We start from the raw sequence: 23,727 nt of genomic DNA, 5'->3' as shown, positions 1-23,727 counted from the left end.
CCTTTGCACATATAAGGAATGGAAAGCTGAAGGACTCTGCACTAACGTGAGCGGCCTTCACTGTTGGGCTTAGCTCTGTGCAGCCTCTACTCATTGTGGGCTAGTTTTCCTGTTTAAAAAAATAATATTTCGAGCAAGTACTATTAACTGGGTATCAAGCAGGCTTTTCCTGTGGTTCTGAGTGCCTCTGGAGAGAACAGTTTTGGGCAGGTGCCTTGGAGACAAAATTTTTGGTATAATGCTGCTCACTGTCTGCCAACTGAGAGACCTATGTGTGTATATGTAATTTTTTTAATGCATAAAGCTGTTCCCATGTGCCTCTGCTTTATGGGATTTTTGGTGTTACTGGGAGACATCCCAGGTAGTGAAGGAGTGCTGCTGAAAGGGATCTGTAAGTCTCTGAAGGCTAGGAGTGGAGCAGGAAGGGGTTAGATAGTTTTGCAGTCTGGGACTTTGAGGATGGGGGAGAAGCTCTTTCAAGAAAAGCTGGATGCAAGCTTGTTTTTCCAGAAGTGGCACAGTTACTCAAGTTTCTGGTGGAGTATGGAAAATGTCAGGAGAAAGAAACATGTGTAAAGTGTTATATAGATCCAGCAAGCAAAGTAATAGCTTATACAACGGCATATATATTTTCAGCCTTTGAGCAAGGACTGGAATTTCCACTGGAGCAGTCAGCTTTTAGACTGCTCAGTCATCAACGTGTAGTTTTGTCTGCTCCTGGACACCCTTGAGATCAGCAGTTTGCCCTTGGGTTTCCATACCCAGATATGTGAGGTAAAGAATAGTTGTGTCCCAAGTTTCTGGTTTGATTTTTTTTTTTTTAAACCCTTGTTTGTAACTCAGACCGAGAGGATTCTCTCTGCTTCTGGCTGTTTTGAGCCCGGCTCCCCATCACTCCCAGGAACAAACACTGGTTTATTTTAGCAACAAAGCAAGCCTTGGAACCCAGGCAGAAGGATTTGACTTCCCTCCCTTGCACATACACACACTATCTTTGTTGCAGGGTAACCTGATTCTTCACAGGGGTATGCACACTTGCCTGGTTTCGTCCAGCAGGCCCTGCTGGCAGGCACGTCCACCTTCTGCACTCAGCCCTTGCCACAGCATCGTGTGTGGGACCCCTTTGGGGTGCTGGTTTTTAGGGAGAAAGACTGGGGAGGACCCATGGCTCAGCTAAGATTTGTGCTTGGTTTGGTGGGTGGGGTGAGAGGAGAAGTAATTCAGCCAATGCTGCTGCTGATCTTAGATAAGGAATGAACAATGGAGATGTTCCTTACTCTGCTGAAATGGGGAAGATGAGTGTGGGAGCAGAGGAGAGCTGACCTGCTGTCTCACCTGCTGTGCTGAGGGGTGTGTGAGCACTCTAGTATTAAATAGAGGTGTTAGCATGCCTAAAGACCAGCTTTGGCCCAAAACATGAAGTACTGACCCGGATTCTTAAAAGAGGGTTGAGTTTTGAGATGCATGCCAATGGATGAACTCCACTGGCTGCTTCTACCTGCACCCTGAACTTCAGGCAGCACTACCGCTGGGTTTGCATTGCACTTAAACTTCAGAGAAGTGGAGAAAATAAGTATTAAATGCTTGAATAGCTGAAGGGCTTTTAAAGTCATCATCTGGGCACTCGGCCATGATAATTTAAAAAAAATTAGTGAGTTTTAGCTATCTAGATATGATCTTTCCCTTCTCAGTACAGGTTACACTGTTACTTTTGGGGAATCTCCTCCTTGGACCTTTCCGGGACCTTTTCCTCTGTGCCTGTTTATGTTTCTGCGTTAAGCTCTTTTTATTCTGGCTGGCTACATAACCTTTAGTGGTTAGAACAAGGAGCCTCAACTGACAGATCTGGTTTGGTGTGGGGTTTGTTGGGCCTCAGCTGTGCCAGTTTCTTGCTTCCCTGCTCACAGGTTCCTCTCTGCCTCTCATTCTCTTCTTGTTGCCTGTGCTAACTTTTTTTCTGTTCTATGCCTCTTGTCCTTGGAATGTCAGGACTTCAGTAGATGCATGGAGATTTGTACTGAGTCATTCCTTTATTCAATGCATGAAGCTACATTAATGCAATGTTAAATTTTTTTAAATATGCAAGTTCTGAAATCCAGAATTAAGATTCCCACAGCAACCATAATGTTTCTCCCCCAGCCCCCCACCCTCCAGGGATGCATGTTACAGAATTATCTTCTTTGAAGAGATTGTGCAATATTGAATGCTGTCAGGTTTGACAAACAGTAAAATAAAAAGGAGAATGCACCTTCCTCTGCAGCTGTGGTGTGGTGTAGATACTGAACCCAGACATACAGGCTACCTGCAACATCACAGTCCCTGATTACAGTGCTGTCTCTGGAATTAAGTGGTGGTATAGCCTTGGTTCAGTCTGACATTCCTGCTTGCTGAACTGTATTCCCTCGGGTGAAACTTGTTGCAGGATACTCTTAAATATTTGAGAGCCTTGTAGACTGCAGGAGATTGTGGGCTGTGGAGAGCTAGAGAATAGGAAACTTAAAATATCTGTTGTGATGACCTAATGCTTGGCATTGTGAGCAAAGTGAAGGCAGCAGACTATCTGTGCCATTAAATATCAAGAGAGACTATTTATCTTAACACTTTCGTTGTGTAGGATGCAGTTGTATAAAGTCTTTCTGAGGCAGAGATGGTGTGATAGTCTCTCTGACGTTGCAAACCGTTTGAGTGTATTGTCAGTGTTGCAACTCAGGGTGGTTATTTGCCTCATGTATAGGAGGCGTATAGTTCTGTTTTTGCAGGCAAGTGTTTTGTTTGTGGGGGACCATCTAACTCTAGTTTTCTCTTCTCACACTCATCCCCATTTGTGTGCAGCTGTCTGGGCTCTTGAATTGCTGAAGAGAGCAATCCTAGTCTTCATTTCTCTAAATTGGATGTGGGCAATTTGGGCTGTGAAGGCAAGAGGGTCTTTGTGCTGAGGGCCATCAGGAGTGACAACACGGGGACAGGTGTTGTGCTGGTGACAGCCAGGAGCAGAGTGGTTTGAAGGTGGGCAAAGCATTAAACCCTTTACTGGATATGAAAGACTAAGTTTTTTCATTTATGAGCAGATGAATCTTTGTGTACTGTGAGTCATGAGATATAATCTAGAGTCATTTCATTCCAAGTATTTTCTAAAGAGCATGATGTGTTCTGAGAGTTGCATGTATGAATGTTGCCTTGTTGGAGGTCTGTTGTTACAAGAAAGGTTGAAAGGAAGGGGCAGCAGCCCTATGAAGCAATTTATCAATCATCCTTCTCCCATGCTCAAAGACAGCTGAAACTATCAAAGGCAGGAGGGACCAAGGTAAGGGAGGTCCATGCTGTTGCTAGGCTTCTGGTAGGAAAGCACTGGATTCATTGCTCTGTTTATAGTGGGTATGGATAATTTCCTCATTTCTCGCAGCCGTGTACAGCGTACATGCTGAGTGTTTGTCAGAGGGCTGGCTGCCTATTGCAATGAGGAATGATTTCTTTCTCTAGAGCCCTATGAAAGTGAAGATCCTACCTAGACCCACTAATTACCATATAGCAAGAATAGTGCTAGTAAGCTTGCCAAGCTAATTTTTAATTTTTTTGTTGGTTTTCTTCCTGACCTGTCTTTTACTTGCCTTTTTGTCACTTAAAAGTCTCTCTTTGCATTCACTGGAATAATTTTTCCCTCTAGGCTCCGAGCTCATCAGCTTTACCACCAAGGGATTGGAAACCCAACTCTGCTGCCAAACTTGAGTCTTAGCAACGAGCTCTTCCTCACGCCAGGTCTTTCTATTATTTGTTTGGTCTTTTTTCATGAGAGGTAGTTACTGCCAGTGGAAAGTAGGGACATTATGGCATGCATTTGATAGCAGCAAAACAAGTGGCTATCCAGGGAAAACTGCCTCCCTGCTCTGTTCTGGTACGAAGCCTGGGGCAGCTCTTGCTGGGGAAGTCTAGCTGTGCCTCTAGGTCTTTGGCTGGAACCTGTTTGGTAGGCATGGCTAATGAACAGCAGCCATCACCCAAAGCTCTGACAGGAGGGAGAGCGCAGGTGCTGCGCGTGAAAGGTGCACGCGTGGCGTGGGAACTGCTGAGAGAGGTGGAGATGGAGTTGCCTCTGGGAGACTGTGGCTGTGAGGATGTAGAAAGGTTTTCCTGAATGAATGTTAGAGGTCAGGTTTGGGTGAATTTCTGTGAGTATGTTAAAAGACATTTTGTGTTAATACAATCACTGATTTTTGGATTCTTGCTCTGGAGCAGAAAAGCCTTGGAAAATCATAAAATGGAGCTCATGTGAAAATCTTTGAGCCTGTAAGCTGACTCCCCAGCCTGCAAGTCCCTGTGGTGCCATGCTGTGGCATGCATACGTAGCAGCTTGAATCCAGAAGTAATATAGTTATGTTTGTCCAGCACTGCAGCTGAGATAATGAGTTCTGCTGCTCGATAAGGTCTATTAGCTTTGGTGCAGCACCTCATGAAGATGGTTATACTGCTTCCACACTCGAGCTGCTCTGTGCACAGCTGGGTTGGGGATGTCTGCATTGCGTTCCTCTGGGGCTTTGTGTGACAAAGCAACTTGTATCTATTTGCATCTAGAGTTTTATACGGGCTTTTGGAGATTTAGGAAACAGAGAAAGAAGAGTGTATGAAAGAGATTATATAATGTGACTGCTTGTGTTATTAGAGGACTAGAGTTGATAATCCAGGTGATCTTTTCCAGTTCTGTGTTCCTGCAAGCCTATAATCGTGGAAGATGCCAAGGTCACTACAAGACAAGAAAGCCCAGTGCAGTTCAAAAAGAGAAGCCGTTTCAAATTAAGGTACCGGCTTCAGAAGATGAAGATTCAGGATCAGGTTGCACTGTTCTGTAGGCTACAGTGATTTTCTCCAGTTTTGTGTAAATCAAGTGTACAGCACATTGCCATCATGTTCAGGAATTCCTTTCTCTGATAAGTCTAAACAAAAGAATTAGGGGGATGTAGGCTTGCTCAGTTGGTGTATTTCTCCAGTGGCTCTTCTGCCTGACTGCTGTATTCCCACCTGTCCAAACAGTGGTGAGCACAGGGGACTCTGTTTGCTGTAAGCCTGCCCAAGTCTTGGAAGACTGACAGGGGCTGGGTCCTGTTTAAGTTAGTTTTTCACAAACAGCCTGTTTATCTTGGAAGGAAGAGAATAAACTGTAAGAGAATAAGGAGAGAATAAACCTCAGCCTTTATGATTTCCAGCTGAAAGCTTGAGGAAGAGTGCAGATAATAGCAATTTGAGACTGAACATCTGTGTTTCCTGCACTTCCCATGGTGCTTATTTGCTAATCTTAATTCTATTAGTGACGGAACTTTACTGTTTTCACAGAATCACAGACTTCTTAGACTTGGAAGGGACCTCTGGAGATCATCTAGTCCAATACCCCTGCTAATGCAGAATCACTTAAAGTAGGTGACATAGGAACACATCCAGATGATTTTGAATATCTCCGGAGAGGAAGACTCCATAACCACCCTGGGCAGCCTGTTCCAATGTTCTGCCACTCTCAGTATAAAGAATTCCTTGTTCATCCTGAGGTGGAACTTCTTGTGTTTTAGTTTATGGCCATTTCTCCTCATCCTGTCGCTGGGCACTACCAAAGAGAGTCTGGCAACAACCTCTTGGCACCCACCTTTGAGATATTTAAATTCATTAATGAGATCCTTTCTCAGTTGTCTCTTCTCCAGACTAAACAGACACAGCTCCTGCAGTGTCTCCTCATACGAGATGGTCCAGACCCCTCATCACCTTTGTGGCATCTACTGAACCCTCTCTGGTATCTTCTTGATATGTGTCCTTCTTGAAATATGTCCTTCTTGAAATGTGGAGACCAGAACTGGGTACAGAACTCCAGGTGTGGCCTCACTAGGGCCGGCTAGGAGGGGGAGGATCAGCTCCCTTGACCTGCTGGCCACAGTTTTTCTGATGCATCTCAGGATACCACTGGCCCTGAGGGCACGCTGCTGACTCGTGGTTGGGTTGTCATTCACCACGAGTCCCAGGTCTTTCCCTGCAGAACGGGTCTCTAGTAGGTTCTGTACTGGCACTTGGGGTTATTCCTCCCCAGGTGCAAGACCCTACACTTGCCCTTGTTGAACCTCATTAGGTTTCTCTCCACCCAGCTTTCCAGTCTGTCAGAGCTGTCCTAATCCCCAAGGTAATGGCAGTGATATTAGAAAGAAAGGTCTCTGAGTAGACCTGAATTGGGGTGGCTTTTTTGCCACAGCTCTAAGCAGTCACTAGGGTAGCAACTGTGTATACACATACAATGCTTAACCAAAAGTATGATTGGACAGCTTATGCAATTAGCTGGAAAAGATCCCTTCATAGTTCAGCAAGGGCTACTGGGTACAGCAGGAGCTTGAGTGATGTAGAGGGGTCAGAAAAAACTTTCTCTGTATGGAGCTGTCAGTTTGAAGAGGGAACTGCAGTCTGTATCTGCAGTACCACAGCTGTACCCTGTACCCGAGGCAATGTGATTCACCCTGCAGCCATGCACTGGAGCTGCAAGCTGTGCTGGTGGACCAGTGGATAGTTCCACGCTGGAAGTGAAAACAGGCTTGGAGAAAACGAAGAAATCCATTGAGGATGTGCTTTGTGCCCTCCAGTGCTAAATTCTTTTGCTAAAAATGTTAAAGATTCCTCAAAGCTGTGAAGAAGCTTAAACAAGTAATTAAGTTTCCTTCGTCTGTCCCTTAAATTTAGGTTTCATTGTTTTCAGAGTCCTGTGTCTCATGACTAATATACTGCCTGCACAATGCGCTGGCTGATTTTTTACCAGATGGTTCTTGGGTCTGAAGCTGAATCCAGGGCGAAGGCAGTTAGTTTTTCTCCTGCCTCAAATGAGAGATGCTGTCCCCCACACAATGCTCTGATTGAATCTTGGACATAAGACAATAATGAAGTGAAAATATTTTGACCAGATGACAATTTTTTAAGATATTCTTAGGGATTATTATTCATGATATTTAAGGAGCTGGCATAGGATGATACTAGAACACTCCTCTGTACATTTTTAAAATAATTTATAAATCATCTAGTGTTGAAACAAAGTTTAAATGCAGAAAAATGCTGGAATTCAAATACTTATACTTGGCTAGAAGATGGAAAATGTGCAGCGTGAACTGCCTGTTCCTACTTTTTCACTTTTCATTTTTGTTGTAATGGTCTTCTTTTTCATTCCACCCTCAATCATGATGGTGATGTCTCCTTGCATCCATGGCATTCCTTTTGGATGGAGAACCCTTGTGAGTAAAGACAAAACATCTCTCAGGAAGCTGCAGCCTAAGTGGGGTGCATATCTCCATGGGGACCATCTCAGCAGCACTGCAGAGCAGATTTGCTCTGAGGCCTGTTGGATCCAGGAGTCGTTCCAGCTATTTTCCCTCCCCCTCCCCTCGATTTATTACATTGGGATTTTGGCTGCTGCTTGAGTGAGGAGGAGCAGGGAATGGTGATTACTTTTTTTGGACCAACCAGCTGAAAAAGAGAAGCCCATTCAGCATAGGTGAGCCTACTGACTGTGACATCTTTTAAGAAACGGGTAGTATTAGCATTTTTATATTTTAGTGTTGGGGAAAATTTTCTTCCGCTGAAGAAATTTGGGTGGAGTTTATACAGTGTGTGTGCAACTGCTGTTTTTAAGCACCTTTTGGACTGAGAAGTGCTGTAGAAATATGAGATCCTTTAATGCTTTTTCCTTGCATAAGGAATGTTGCTCTTCAATGCAGCTGTTTAGCTGTTGCAAACAGGTGTGCAATAAACACCCCTTCCCTTTTCAACCAAGTGTGGTGGTGATGGATACCCTCTCATTTAAACATGCGTGGCTTTCCCTCCTACAAGAATTAAAAAAAATTAAAAATAGCTTACATATCTAGAAAGAATATCTAGCCTTGTCCTGTTTCCTTCTTCCCCTCCCCCTTGCTACCAACTCAAATTACCGACAAGCTTTGGAAATTTTGGGGCAGGGGAACAGAAGTGCAGCTGGCCTGCATGTGTTGCACCAGCTGTAATGCAAATGATACAGGCTGAAAGAGGCTTTTCTCACTTTTGTAATTCTTGGATATTGTTGTGCAATGGGGACATGCGACAATTTGTCTTAAATGTGTTTGCTGATATGTTCTGCAGAGTATACTGCCTCCTTTGTTCCTTGCCGGCAAGAGACAATATCAAAATCCAATTGCCCGTTGGCAGCATGTCTGATTGCAGCTGGGACTGTCCTCCTGCCTTCCCCATCCATCAGGCCTGGGGTGATCCCATCACACTTGATACCAGTTAATGTGGGGCTGGCCAGAACACAGACTTTGGTAAATCCTCAGCTTTCTTGGCTTTTTGGACACTTTGTAATAAACCACAATTTTTTTGTTCTTTATTTCTGAAAGTGGCATTACCTATTGCTCTTTTGCCTGAGAGAGCCAAAGGGGAAGTGCTTGGCTGCCTGTGCCCTGGTTGTTTGTGGGTACCAGTCAACTTTTCTGCTGCTTATCTGAAGTAGTAAAAATACAGGCACTGGAGGTTCAGTTGTGTAAAAACAAAAGCTGATGTTGATTTAATCCCATTACACTGCGTTGATCTCTCAACCACTGGACTCTTAGTAGGATTCCAGCTTTAATCCTGTAAGGATCAATCTGGCCCGTTGCTTTTCTGTCCTGATCCTAAATCCCCCTTTAATCTTGTTAATTATACCAGGCCTTTTTTGGTTTCATTTTTTCCCCTTGTGTACCAGCAAAACCACACAAAATCTTCATGTTGTTGTCTCTGACCTGGTGTTTTTACCCTTTGCTCATCCTGTTGAGGAGCAAGGTTCTCCTGAAGGCTGGTTTCATCATTCATAGCAGTGCATTTGGTGGTCTGGTGTCTGCTACTTCAGTCTCCTGTGAAGTCAGCTGGTTATGCTGTTGTGTTGAATCCCTCCTGGTTCTGTCAGGAGTTTTTGTTTCATCTGTTGTTTGATACTGTGCTGTCTGAAGGGGGTGGGGAATCATGGAACATGACAGCCACTTTGAAATTGCTTTTTTATGTTAAAGAAAAAGGATTTTTGGAGCAGAATGCCATCATTGGAGGAGAAGACAATGTCAGGGAATATGGAGCACTGCTCAGATGATGAGGCACATGCTCTGAGAAGACTGGAACCTGTGTCAGGGCCTGGGTAGTCGTATGGCCCACAGATATATTCTGGAGGTCACAGAGAAATTCAGCTGCTTAAATCAACCTTTTTATGTTTATGTGTGTTCGGGTGGCTCGAGGAGAGGAATAATGCGCATTCAGACTTGAGGCTCTTTATCTTCACATTGCACTGTCTGCAGGCCTCCAAACCTAGTGCTGCCTTTTCTGTGTAATGCACAAGGCCAATTTCTCACTGTGACAATCTGCTCCTGGCACTTGCAATAGAAACTAGCAGTGCTTAATATATTCATCTCTGTTATTTCCTATAGTGTAAAGAAGAAAACCAACCCAAAATTGCACCTACATTTGCTGTAACTCGATCAAGGGCTAACAGATCATTTCTGGAACATGTCTGTGCTGGGATCTTGACTGCTCTGCCAAATTTTATGCCTTTATCTTGCGGTGTTGTTCCTTTTTTCTCCCCTGTCCACGCAGCTCTGCTTCACCTAGCAGAAGCTTCTACTTTTCCAGTCTTTCAGCCAAATTCTGATTCCCAACCCCCTTGCCAGAGCACTATGGGGCTGATATCTCTCCTTGCCAGAAGGCAGGCTGTAGGTGTGGGTCTGCCATAGAAGTAGCCAAGGTGATTTTCTTTTAAGCCAGACAGAGGGGAACCCAGGTTTGGATCACAGAGGATGGGCTCTATGGATGTGTTTATTCCAATTGAAGTAGCCCTTGTGCTTAGCTTTTGAAAAACACTAGAGCCATGACAAGGAAGTAACAATTGCTTTTAAGGAAACGTGGGCATTTTCCCAGCACTTCTAGGGTTAAGGAAATTGTAGAGGGGTGACATGGTGACAGTGTTCCCTATTTTTGTGTGTTGCCAGTAGCGAGAAGAGCGAAACTTTGATTTCTAATCCGCTTTGGAGGAGGCTCCGTATCAGGGCTGCACAGAAACATCCAGTCAAGCAGCTCCTTTATCATAAAGGGGATTTTAATTAAAACTGTTCTTGCATCATGAGCGAAATGAGCGTCAGTGCCAGCCAGCCCTGTATTGGGCATTTATCTCCTTCAAACCACATTACCAGTAATTGCTGCATTAAATCAAAGTCGAGGGAGATTACAGGTCTGAATTGGGCAGGCAGCCGGTGCCAGTGTGGGGAGCTCCGTGCTGCCGAGCCGCTGATACGGGAACCCCCTCGGCCCCCCAGCCGGGGGTGAGGAGTCGGAGGGCTGCTGGATCCTAAGAAGCCCTTCTCATTACAAGACAGGAATTTTTGTTATAACCTAGGAGGAGTGGCAGGCTGTATGCTTGGAGCATTTTAAGCTGGTGTTTTTCTATTAACTTCCTTTTAAAACAAACAAAACCAATAACAAAACAAACCCTGTGGCATTGCCATCCCATTTCTATCTTCTGTTTGGATCCACCACAGACGTTCCCTTTTGTTCATCATCTGCTGCTTATTCCAGCCCTGAAACTCAAGAATAAATCACCTCTTGTCTTGATATATCCCTTTTTCCTCTCCTTGCCACAGCTCTGTTGTGGAGCTGCTAACTTGGTTCCTCTCTGTCCCAATATGGGAGGGCTTCTCCCCTTCTTCACCTCTCCCCCCCACTGAGGAATTGTATCTTGCCTTGACCTGTGGTTCCTTTGCGAACTATGGCTCATTAGTTAGTTTAATTATTTTTCTAGGTTTTAAAGCATTCTGCTGCCTCTAGGTCTAGAGCAGCTGTTTCCCTTCTTCTTGTCCCTATACTTTAACCTTGGTCACTCTAAAAAACGTCTGATCATCCTAGCACTGCTGTTGCTTCCACTCTCCAAACTTCTGTCAGGGCAAGGCTGAGGAATGGCCATGGCCACATGAGGTCTCAGGCATGTACACTGGCTGAGGTAATTAGATCTGTGTGGGCATTCACTGAATTATCAAAATGTGACAGCTGGACTTTCGGTGGCTGTTATTACCTCTGTCCCATAGTTACAAAGAGGGTAGGCCAGGGAAGAGAATGGGAAGAAAACATGGATGTTTTTCCTTTTGAAAAGTGACTGTCATTTTCTTTGTTTTTGTCTTGATGGCAGTTATGCCTTTTCCTGTTCTGTTGCCGACAATCTTGGGGCATTTGGGTGAAAGTGATGGGTTTTCTTCTATTTGCCCAGAGGTGTTGGCAATCTGCCTTTCTGAAATTTGCTTCCTACAGTGTTTGCACATCTACTGTGTTCCTATGCTGCAGAATAGGGTCTCATTCTCAGCACTGTACTGAGAACCTGGTAATGTATGTGAAAGATGATGCTGCAGCTGGATCGGCCTGCTGAAACAGGTTGCACACTGTCGAGCTGTATTAGATTTTTAAGATTCGCACAAGTTTCTCAGAAGCTGTCTAGTTCAGAGCAGTTGCAGGAGTGTGCCTGCTGTGCCCCTTCAGAGCTTGAAGTTGCTGCTTTTGCTTCATTACAATGTGAGCTGGAGATGCAGCTTAAGTGTTGCCCTACTTTAACTCTGGCCTAGCATGTGAGATAAGTGGTTCTTTTAAATTCATGCTAAGAGACCTGTAAAGCTGCAGAGGCTGAAGGTTGAATGCTGCTGATATCCCAGCTGATAATGCAGAGGGGTTGCAGTTAATTTTTGCCTTAGTAGTCCTGTTACCTCGAAGTGAGAGTAGTCCCACTGCAGAGTAACTGGAGAGTTGTGCAGAGAACATGAGCCAAGTCTTTGGTGGAGATTTCTTGATAGTGAGAGAAGCCAGAGATAGGGGTTTTCATGGGTATCTTGATTGTGCAGATACTGGAACCAGAGCAAGCCCTCAGTGGTTGTTGTCCAGGGATTTGGCTTCTAAAACAAGCTGTGGCTAGTTTTAGAACTTGATGGGAGTTGAAACTAGCCTGCAGGAAAGGGCTTTGGACTGAGCCATGTCAGCCTTCATTCTGTTCTTCTGGCTCTTGGGGAGAAGTGTGGGTGGCAGTTATTTTATGTGCCCATGGCAGACCTCTGTGCCCATGTCCTGGGACTCTCTGTGAGAATTTAAAAAAGATTTCCAGAATTTTTCTCTCCTACTTTCTCAAAACTAGATAGGTTTCAAAAATCCCAGTCAAAATCTAGCTGTTTGCTGCCTTTTATATTTTTGTCTTAGTCTGAGGCAGAAAGTGATGTGAAGACTACTTGTGAAGACTACTTCTTGCCTCTGAGCTGACATAGTCTTAACATACCTCTTTCTGTTCTCCACCACAGCCTTATACTTCTCCACTGAAAGCACTGGAGAAGGGACACAGCAATAACTAGCACCTCAGCCTCCAGATGAGTAGTCCCTGGGGTCCTTCCCCTACCTTAAAGAATGACTTGCTGCTGTAACCATTCACTTATCCTGTCTTGACTCTCTCAGGGTAAACTGCATCATTTTTGCCAGACCTCAGCTTTGCATGCTATTTCTGGATCCCTTCTGTGCACTCAGCAAATGCACCAAACTCTTAACTGCAGCACTTCTGGTTGAATCTCTTTTGAGTTGCCTGGCTTTGGAATTTTAATTTTTTTTTTCCCAACGGGAATGGGGAAAAAACAGGGTTCATCATCTAAAGATTTTGAACTGAGGCCTGCAGAAATTAATGGACAGATGTAATTCTATCATGAAATTATCTTTGCAGATTTATGCTGAAAGTGTCATATTTTGTATATTGTTGTGCTGGAACTGTTTCCAGATGACTTCCTGAGATTTATTTGGTGACCTGCTGTTGTGGCAGCTAAAGGTCCTGCCTGCATGATGTGTTCCAATTCCTCAGTTCCTGCCAGTAATACAGTCTCAAACTCAGCTATCACACATAGACAGTGCTGCCTGTTTCTCTCTCTCTTATTTTAATTCAGTTAAGAATTTTGTTTAGTATTTTTGATGTGTTTTGCCTCTTGCTTACACAGTTACAGGGTGTGGGCAGCTGCTCTGCTATTCTTATTGCACTAAGCTGGGCAAGGAGTGTTTTGCTCCTGTGTTGGAGCAGCAGAATACTGTCCTAGAAAACCTTTCCACCTTCTCCCAAATTCTGCTTTTGTTTGTGTAGCTGGGAAGCCATACCACTCTAAAGTAGGGATAAATTTAAGTTCATACTAGCATAATTTATTGTGTGGCCACTCGTTAACTTGGAACAAGTACCTTATTCTATTTTAGTTTGTCACGTGGAGGCAATTTGATAAGATGGGAGGCGAGGTGGGGAGGAAAGTCCATGCCAAAACCGTCTTTGCTGGGAAGCAAGTGCTCAGCTAGATGAGTAAGACACACAGCCATGTTCTGAAGTGCTCTGCAATGGTTGATGATGTTCTCCCTTCACCCCAGGCAAAGGTGGGGTAGAGTGTGTTGGCTCAAGCCCTTGTTGGAAGTGGCTTATCCCATGAGCCGTTTGCTGGGATAGATTGGGAATGCATGTGGCATTTCCAGCAGCCCCATGTGGCCGCTTGCTGGTGGGTCTGAGGTAATGGCAGAACTGTGCTTACACTACAGGGGAATTGTCAGTGTGGTCCAGCCCTAGGTTGTGATTCATTCAGTTAAAAATACTTGGTGAGAGTATGTCTGATACTACCATCTGGTGACTTTTAATAACATTTATTCTTAGGAAGGTGGTTCTTTAATGAAGGAATTAACCTTAATTTTTGTGGGCTTAGCATAGATCTGAAGAAATGCTCAGACTTAAGCTGCTCTATTTCTAGAAGAGTCAAATCTATCTTTTTCGGGTCTCCCTGTTGTCCCCTTAAGGATCAAGTAATTGAACTGCTGCTGCTTGTTAAGTGAAAAACCAGGTGGGACTGTGAGAGACAGAATGGGCAAAGCTTTTCTCTGACTGAGGTTCTGGAACAGCCTCTGAAGTTCAGGAATACTGCCTCCACTATATTCTTTTTGCTTCCTCTTTGTCCACTGTCCCCAAAGGAATATACAAAGGCAGTGTGGCTGTCATGTAATGTCTAAACTAGCAAGAGAAAACTCCTTGTCTTCTTTGATGTTGAAATTCTGCATCTGGACACCTTTTTGTTTCTCATGTAATGAGCAAAAAGCATTTTGATAGACATGTAGCATTACCAAGATCAGTGCATATATAAGTGGTCCCTAAAGAAAGCTGTGATACGATCACCTTCATTACCAAGCGTCTTAGCCCAGAAGTATACTTATTTGCTTCCTAAAGCAGTGCCAAGTATTTAGAATTCTCCTTGAAAAAAGGCCCAGACCTAAGACACAGATAATTTTTTTCTGGGAAGTCTGTGTGTACTTTCTTTTCCCCCTGTTATACTGAGCCTTTGTTAATAACTAAGGCGATGGAGCCCATCTGGTTTTAGAAGCTTATTTTGGACTTGCTGCATGTTATATTCAGGTATTCTAGAGTTGTCTCAAGATTTTATAATTGAAACATGTTCTGTAATGCACGTAAAGCACTGGATTGGGGTAGAAAGGAAAACTGAAGTCGTGTCTTCTATATGCTGCTGGTGTATCAAGACTACTGGCAGGTTCATTTTGCAACTTAATCACTAATAGATTCTTGTGAGTTATTGTTCTGTTAAAGCTGCCTTGATGAGAGCCAGCTTGTTAGTGTTGTGAATAAAACTGAATTCTGGGAGCACAGTCTTTTGACAGGGGATTTTTCAAACTTCATATGAGTGTTCATCACTGCCTTACATTTTTCCTTTGTAGTCGTTTCAGAGGTAGACTTTGGGCAATCTAAATTTCACCTGAATTAACTTGAGTCCTTGTCTGGCAGCTGAAATTATCTGGGCAGGATCTGTACTTCCAGCTTAAGGAAGACTCTGCCTACAGAAGTCTTAACTTTAGGATCAAGAGTGTTTGTCTGTCTCTCTTGACAGCCATGACAGTGTAGGCTGGGTATTGGAAGAGTTTGGTTTCTAGTTGAGGAAGATCCAGGCTTATGATTTAATGAGTCCCCTTTGGTATATAGGTTTCTGGAGTTTGCTAATGTTACCATTCGACTGGATGGCTGTAAGAAAGCTAAACAAAACAAGAAGTGCCAATTGCCCAGCAGACAGAGGTCTTGCAATGTGCTCCTTTAGCAGACTGACTTTGTATCATTGTTCCGCCTCCTTTTTCCTTGTCCTTCCCTAAAGCAGAGTTTGTTGAGGCTTTGAAAATAAGTGGTAGTTAAGAAATAATGACTTCTAATTCTGACCTGTTCTCCTCTTATGTTGTGTATTTGTAATTGTTTTTTAAAACTGTTCTAGTTTTCCAGTCTAGACAAACCATTAATATTTAACAGCTACATGTAGATGATGCAGTGAAGACCTAAGAGCAGTAATAGGATGCAGGTATCTTATGTCCACTGTTTGGAGTGTGCGTGGTTTCTGCTGTTAAGCCACTTTAGATCAGTTTCAGGACTACAGAGCTTGGTTGGAGAGTGTTTAGAGTGGTAGTGGCACATGCAAACAAACTATCACTCTTAAGTAAATTGCCTTGCAAATGGAGAATGTGTTGCAGAAAAAGATGGAGAAGGGAGATCTCCAGCACTTGGAGGAGAAAAGACATGACCAGGAGCTATTTCAGAGCTCCAGTTTCATTAAGTACTACCTTTGGAATTTTTCTCGCCATTTTTTTTCTTTAATTGTGCATTTTCTCCATGAGAACTGGATGTGTAATGACTGAAGTTCTGCTGTCTGCCTGAGGTATTTCTTTGGCAGAAGCAGCAGGTATGATGGGGCAATCCTTGCTGCTTTACATTTTTGCTGCTTTCTTTAGCTTTGGGTTCCTTGGGCCTTTTGCCAGGGGGCTTTTACTTTCCTTGGATTCAAAGTGTATTTTTGGTAATTTCATTTGTGCTAATGTGTTTTTGGACTATTAATCCTAATGAACATGAGGACTCAGTAGCACTAACTAATCAGATAGGGTTTCAGGCAAGAAATGGCTCCTATGGCTTTACCAACCCATTCAAATTCTTTCCTGTCATGTCCTTATTATGCTATTCCAACACACTTTGGTTTGCTGCTACTCCACATCCCCCAGAACTGCTGGTTTCATCTCTGCTTTAATGCATCTAGTTCCTGGTCTGTGACATTTGCCTGCTTAGCATGTTTCACTTGCAGAGAAGACACTGGCTGGGTGCTGAGTTATTCACTCACCTGCGTAGCTGATCCACCACCAAATCTTCTTGCTCTTGAGATCAGGACATCTATGTAAAACTGGCAGGTTTCTGAAACGTGAGAAAAATCCAGTTTCTGCAGTCACCCATGTGTTGTCATGTTTGCATCTGCATGCCATTTCAGAATATTGAGCTTTCCTGTGCATGCTCTGCTTACATTTATGTCCTCCCCACTTGAATCTCATATGATTCCAGGGTCAAAATAACACCTAGACCATAAGTAAATTTTCTAGTCGTTGGTGATATTAAATCTGTGAGGAAAAAGGAAAATCATGCAGTTCTTTGAAAAACATTATATCCATATCAGCAAACAAGCAATAAATGTAGACCTAGAGAGAGGAATGGGGACTTTCCCCTGGGTATAAATTCTCACCTGGAGTGAGCAAAATCACCTTTGTGCTCAGGGCATGGGACCTGCTTTGGTGCAAAATGAGAATCTCTTGCAGCTCTGTTGATGTAATCTTGGTGCTGTTTCTAACACTAGTATGAACTGGCTGAGCTGCTTGATCTATTTAGCTGCTATGGAAATCAGTACATACCCAGCCAGAAAATGCATCCTTGCTTGCTGGCATGTTTCCTACATTTACATCAGTCTTTAAAAAGCAGAGACATATTGTAAGCTGCTCATCAGATCCCTGATGACCCAGTTTAGCAGATGTAGTGATTGGCTAATTGTTAAAGATGCCATTTTTGGTGGGTGAGAGGAAGAGCATCAGCCAGGCTTCTAGCGATGAAGAGTTAGATTCAGCAGAGGTAAGAGCTCTTTAGTGGGAGTAACTAGATAAGGCTTGGATTAATTTGTCTGGAGACCAGAAAATTATGCAAACAATTTATAAATGTAGTTCATAAAATGAAACTGTTTGTGTAATTCCTTAGTAAAGATCAATGTGGGGTAATGGCTATAAATCATGGAAATAGCTCAGATTCCATACTGTATTACTGTGTCCCCACAGTACCACAGTTTTTAGCAATTAAAAAAAAAAAAAAGTGGTAAATGTCTGGAACTTCTGTGGCTGCACTTCAAGCATCATGAGACTATGGCTATATTATGTTCTTGTAGCTGTATTTGTAATTGTGACTTAGCATGCTTGCTATAAACAGTCTGAACAAAGCAGGCAAAGCAAAGCCCAGGGCTGTGGTCCTGGCATTTCCCAAAAATATTCCTCTGTCTCCAGACATCAAAGAGAGCAGTGCATGTGAAGCAAAGTATTGAGTATTGAGAACACAGGGAAGAACTTGTGTAATCTCCATGCCTTGCTTAGTACACAGAAAGGGGAAAATTAGGTAAATGCTGCTATAGTGGCATGTAAAACAGTATCTCTAGAAAGAGTGATGGGTAGGTAGGAGCTGGAAAAAACAAAATTAAATGTTATTAAAAGAATAATTAAGTTCAGAAGTAACTAGATGGATGGTAGTTGAGAGAGTTGGGAGCTATGTGATCAATAAATGCATAAACATCAGAGTGTGGGTGGGGTTTTTTTTGTTTGTTTGTTTGTTTTTTTTTTTTTTTGTAGCCTTCTTAGCCTTCTGGCATTCAAATAACAAATAGAGGAACCAGAGCTACTGTGCAGACCATGAAACTGGATATTACAGGGATAATATCAATCTGCAAGAATAGTAATCATGGCTTTAACATGCATTCAAGATTATGTGTGGTTTGGATAGGGTAGATGTAAAAGGTGATAGGCCATATTGTATGCAGTAGACTGTAAAGAAGAAAGCAGAGTAATACTGATAATGTAGGATTTGTTTCTGGTCAAATTGATGTGGGGAAGAATGGTAAAAGAGGTCCCTGGGGAAGTACTGTGAGTCTGCTGTAATCCCTCATAGGATTGGATTCAGATAGAAACTTGAGGCTTGAAAATTATACTATTCCCAGCACCATTAGAGATATAAATATTAGTAGGAGAAACTTTAATTTCTCAGTTACTGCTTGGAGAACAAATGCTGCTAATATTCATCAGATCAAAAGATCTTGTTATTGTAGCATCATCACCTGTTGTTGACACAGTGAGTGGATTATTGACTGTTACAGGAAAACAAGTTGTTTAGGAGCCTCCATCTCCATCACCTTTGGATGGGATGATCATGATACAAGCTTTGATACATGAAGCAATATATTTAATGAAGTCAGTGCAGCCCTGAATAGTGTGGCTTGGCATTGGTGGGCTTTTTTTAATTGGTTGGGATGTTTTTTTCATTTCCTTTTTAGGGGCACTTTGGATACAAATTAGTGATGGTATATGTAAAGGGGGAAATCCTCTAAGAAGAAGCTTTAGCCTAACCTTATAAAGGCTGTTAGGTGAGAAAAGAAGCAAATTTATCAGCAGAGATTGCTGTGCCTTTAAAATCAGTAGGGATGAAATAAGAACTGCCAAAAATCAGGCAGAATTAAACCTTAAAAGTGTTGCTAAGGAAATGGGTGACAGTTTCTCAAAATACAATTAGAGAGAAGGGAGGAGGTGGGGCCAGTTAATGTTGAGGATAGGGTAGTGACTATGCTCTTGTGGTCACAGAATTGAACCAGTCTTTGTTGTTTTAAGTAAAGTTGATCTTGTGAGCAAGGGCAGTATGGGAAATGGGCATGAACCCATTGTAGAAGCAACCACACTGGACATTTCAAAGATCATAGTGCAGGCAGGCTGGGCTGGGAAGCAGGGTTGCCTGGGGAAGGGGAGTGCCTATTCCTGAGAGTGAAAGGACTGGTTCATGCAGTTGCAAATATGATGGAAGTTTTAATCTGTCAAATAGGAGTGCTGTCATATGTTTGGAGAACAGGAAGTGGAATAAACCTATTGCTGGTGGGGAGTGATCTGAGTAAATACAGACCTAGCCTCAGCTGCATGCTGGCACACAAATATTAATTAAAGGCTTGGATACAAATAAAGAATGTGATAAAAGGCAACACAAATCCATTAAAACTGGGTTGTGCCTTATTGGCCTGTCTGTTTTTAAGATAACCAGTTTTCTTACTTTGATAATGTGTGTTTTACATAGTGGGATGACGTCTCTTACTATAGACAGGTTCTACAGCATCTGATGTGGTGCTACAGAGGAAAGTACTGAGGAGACTAGAGAAGATGCAGTTTAGTGCTGGAAATGAGAAACAGAGCTGATGTTGTTCTGGATGATGTCTTTAAAAATAAAGATGAGCACAGGCTAGATCAGGTGCAAGTACATGCTTCTAGAGGCTGGGGAATAGCCAGCCTGTCATGTGACAGAAGACTGGAACAGCTGCCTGTTTGGATGGTTAGAGAGGGAATACATGAGGAAGGTTAATTGTAAGGGAAAGAGAAAATATGGCTTAAGCCATAGGACAGTACTGGCACAAGAACAAAGGAAAGACAGAAATTGCTCAGGAATAGCATTAAGCGGGAGAACACAAATCCCAGATATTCTAGAGCAGCCTTTTGGCTGGGGCAGTGTAGCTGTAAAACCCAACTCTTAAGATACCGTGTGATAAATTTTATGAAAAGTTAAGATGATGTTGTGTGATAGCAGTTGATCTGATTCTGTGTGTCAGGAGATCTTTTCCAGTCTTCATATTTCTGTAAATTTAAAATTATTCATATATGTAAGCATCTGCAGGCACAAGGCTATGATTTTATAACAGTTACCTCACCTAACTTGTGTTACTGGAAATGCATGGGCATAGTAGGTTGCATGGTAATGTAGTTGGACTCTTATCTCAAAACAGAATTATGGAGTGCAGCGCCATCTTATATGTGGCTAATATTTGTTGCAAGTCAGTGTGCAGTAGTAAACCAGCCCCTGTGGCCAGTCTTGCAGAAAATTCAGTAGTTTATTACTGGTCAGTAAAGTCCTGCTGTGTGCACCTTGGCACATACGAGTTTAAAACTAGCTTTTGTCATTTAAGTAGCTGAGGGACACAAAAAGTGTGATGCTTTTTTACCTAAGTATCACCCGGATATCTTAATTCTGGTTAAGTCACATTATTTAAGTTTGAATCAAAAACTTTAAAGCATGGCAGTTTTATTGGATCTGTAGTTAAAACAGCAGAGGAGCTTGGGTGATGCTCCCCTTTCTTGTTTTGTTTTGCCCATTTGATGGGTATTTATAGATAGGAAGATATCTGTACTAGGATTTGGAAATGTTTTATTCCCCTAAGGCCTGGTTGGAAATGACAAGACCTGGACTGTGAAATAAATGTAAGGTTTTAAACTTAGTTAGGGATTTGCTTTTAAAACCTGGGGCAGTAATATGAAGTAGCAAAAACAGGCTGTGGAAAAGACTTAGGGTTTGTATAAATAAATGCCTTTCCATAAAAAGGTTTTATTGGAGATACTAAATTGCTTGAGTGCATAGTAATGAGCTATGCAAAAGAATGAAGGGCAGGCACCTTTTGAACATGTAGTTGCAGAAAAGAGAAGGGAATAAAAAAGTATTGGTGGTTCAGAGGAAACCAGATCCTATCTGTGCCCCCAGGCAGGGCATGCAGGGAGTGCTGAGAGGTAGCCAAAAAGCCCTCTGGTGAGGAGGTGGGGGCATAATGGTGAGGAGGAAGAGGCATAATGACGAGCTCCAGAAAGCTGTTTTGGGTCTGTTTGGGGTGAAATAAATTGTCCAAAGGCAGAATGACATGGAAGTTCATTGTGGGAACATCATCCTTTTTCCCCAGTGAAGAGATCTAGAAACATAAGCTGCTTTCCCATTTATGGGCAACTAATTTCTTTGTCTGTGCAAATCTTCACACAGAAACAATGGCTATAGAAACTTCTATTTATTTATTTATTTATTTATTTATTTATGTTAGATGTAGAAAATGTCATGCTTTATACTCCCCAAATTGGTAATGCTCCTTTTGTAAGGAGGGAGCGGCCCTGTGGCTCTAGGAAAGATGATGAGAGTGAGCGACAGCTGCTATAAGCACTCACCCAGCTCATAGCTGTCCTTTTCTGAGGCTCTCAGAAAGAAAGGGCAGTGGGAGCAGAGGATGAGCCGAGAGCTGTCCTGCTGGGCTGAGTGGGTTGGAGGGCTGTGGATTAGGCACCCCTTACCTGAATGACAAAGATTTGCGCATGAAAATTGTACTAGATAATGATCCACATATTTAACTCCTGAAGAAAAGTAAATCTCAAGTTTAACTCTTTCTGAGGGGGAGGAAATTATGAGTGACAATAGAGAGGCAGCTGGCCTAGAGCTAGGCTGACGGAGCTGTTAAGTGGTGCACAGCAGCACTACAGAAAAGTTAAAGATTAGAAATGCAAAAGCCCCCTGACTTTATGCATTTAAAATGGTGTGTGTGTGGGAAATTTGGCTAGCCCTTCTTGGGTTTGATCACTGTAGTATGTTTATTTTTGAAACCTCAGAGGGAGGGATTTTATCCCTGCTATCCTTTGGAGGAAGGTGGGAATCTTTTGTGGGCTTAGACTGTTAACTCTTTGGGAACCCAGGTTTGGTCCAGTGTCCACCCATCACTACAAAAAAACTTGGTGTGGCTTTTTTTGTAGTGATGGGTGAAACCTCATGCAATTTGTTGTGGGAGGTCAGGTCCCCTCGGTGCTCCCCCTGGCCATGGTGTATCTTTTAAGAATCAGCAGCGGGCTCTCGGGTGTCTGGTAACATGGCTGGCATGTGAGGCTGCTGGGGTGAGCCTGCTGGCCGAGCAGCTCCCCATCTGTCCCTGTCGGTCAGGGAGCAGATTCCTCCCTGGGAATGAGGAGGATGAGCTTCCTAAAATGGGCACAACAACTGGCCCTGCCCAGCCTTGCCCCCTTCTCCCTGCTGCTCACCGTCCAATGTGACAGAGTTAATCCCCCTCGCCGCCCCCAGTTTGACTAGAACAGCTGAGGGGGACAACCCACCGGCCCAAGGCTGGGGCAGTGGGGGCCATTCCAGGGCCCAGCTCCCCCCGGCAGCCCCGGTTCCGGCAGCTGTCCCTGCTTGCCTCAGCTAGGGAGGGAGGGAGAAGCGTTAAATGATACGGGCACACACTCCCTTGTGAAAGAGGTCCCTTCAGTTTGAGATATCAGTGTGGCTTCTCCCCTCTCCCTCCCTCCTTCCCTGACACCAAAGGGGTTTACTATGCTAATCCCAGCACCTGTCCCTGCAGAGGACAGCAAGAAGGGTATGGTGGTGGGGGAGGAACAGTCCCATATGTTTTTCCCTGTCCTGGATTGGGAGTGTTCCCTCTGACGCACCTAGAGCCCAGAACATATGCTCTTTTCAGATCCTAAATGCTGTTTGCTTCCTCCCATCCCTGGCAGCAGTGGCTGCGAAGATCCTGTGTCCCCCTCTTCCTGGCAGTTGCTCTGTTTGCTGCCCGGGAATCGCAGGACTCTCCTCGGTCGAGGCTCGCAGGGCGGTTTTCAGTAGAGGATTTCTAATTTTAGGAGCCTCTGCCGCCTATGGTTGAGCGCTGCCTTGCTGGATCCCAGAAGAGAGGGGCTGAGCTGTGCCGAGCCAGGCAGCTCCTTTTTATTTTCAGCTGAGCTAGTGTCAACCTGAGTGGCCCCAGAGGCCCGAGCCAAGCACTGCGCAGGGCTGCCAGAGTCCTTCCCACAAGGCTGAAAGACGGAGACTCGGATTTGAAGCTTCCAGTCCTGTGTCCATTTGGCCTTTAGCTGGAGGATCTTCGGCTATGTATGGTGTGTATTGTATGGATTACCAATACCCAGTCGTCCAGGTAAGCAAAAGGACAGTGGTGACTTTAAGGAGTTTTGCTCTCTGTGTTGTTTGGACAAAACTGCCACTTAAATGCCGGTTTTGTAGAAGGACACTGCTTCCAAGCTGGGCTTCTTGTGTCCCAGGCCTCTGCCCAGAGACTCTGCAGATGGCTTTGAAGCTCCTGAACCTGAGTAGTACCATTTGATACTTTTTAACTCTATTATTTGTCTTGTATGAGACTTGTGTATTCTGGTTCGCATTTTTTGCCTTTTTCTTTGATCATGTATTTGTTTGTAGGGGATGTTGAACTGACAGCAGTGCTGTGCTCTGCAAACTAGTGTTTTGTTGTGTGTCTCACTGCGTTGTCGGGACACATGTGACCTGTACGTGTGACTGCAGCCTGTCCCACAGGGATGCTGAGCCACCCAGAGCAGCTCCTCACCTATTCTCCTCCCTCCTCCAAAATCACCCACAAAATCTCATTTGTCACGTTTTTGCTTTTGGAGGTCCAGAGAGGATGTGTGGGGTGAAAGAATGGGTGGGTTTGAGAGCAGCGCTCAGGGCTGTGCAAAATCTGTATTGCAGCCTCTGCTGGGGGAGGGGGCTATATTTGGAGCACACGTGACATTTGCTGGCCCAGTGTGTGGAGTCTTGGAGAAGACAGAGGCTGTGTGGGTCAGGCTCAAATACTTTTGGAGCCAAGTGAAAGATGATGTTCTCTAGGCAGTCCTTGGCTATTCAGTGTCAGCACTCAATGTCCTTACAAGCACCAAGTTTATCCAGAAAATGTGAAATGTAGACTAGCAGTTCAAGATTATCTACGGTGAGATACATCAGATAGCCACTAAATAGTATTTTGTTAGGTTACCTTGTATTGGGGGTTTTAT

The 23,727-nt window shown here is 43.7% G+C and overlaps 1 protein-coding gene across 16 annotated transcripts in view; it reads left to right on the top strand.

The window, feature by feature from the left end:
* Nucleotides 1-23,727, top strand: part of RBFOX2 (RNA binding fox-1 homolog 2) — a 165,107-nt gene that overhangs the window by 57,697 nt on the left and 83,683 nt on the right. The window contains exon 1 of one of the 16 annotated variants that reach the window (XM_068191122.1): nucleotides 16,880-16,966. The exons of 14 other annotated variants lie outside the window; for them this stretch is intronic. In XM_068191122.1, coding sequence (XP_068047223.1) covers nucleotides 16,895-16,966 — 72 coding nt within the window. In that variant the 5' untranslated portion in view covers nucleotides 16,880-16,894. Of the gene's footprint in view, nucleotides 1-16,879; nucleotides 16,967-22,684; nucleotides 22,860-23,727 lie in introns of those variants that run through there. One more of the 16 variants, XM_068191123.1, reaches the window with a different exon arrangement.

Source organism: Anomalospiza imberbis, chromosome 5 (assembly GCF_031753505.1).
Source record: "Anomalospiza imberbis isolate Cuckoo-Finch-1a 21T00152 chromosome 5, ASM3175350v1, whole genome shotgun sequence".
In the NCBI taxonomy this organism is placed as follows: Eukaryota; Metazoa; Chordata; class Aves; order Passeriformes; family Viduidae; genus Anomalospiza; species Anomalospiza imberbis.
This window is presented reverse-complemented; position numbering and strand designations above follow the sequence as displayed.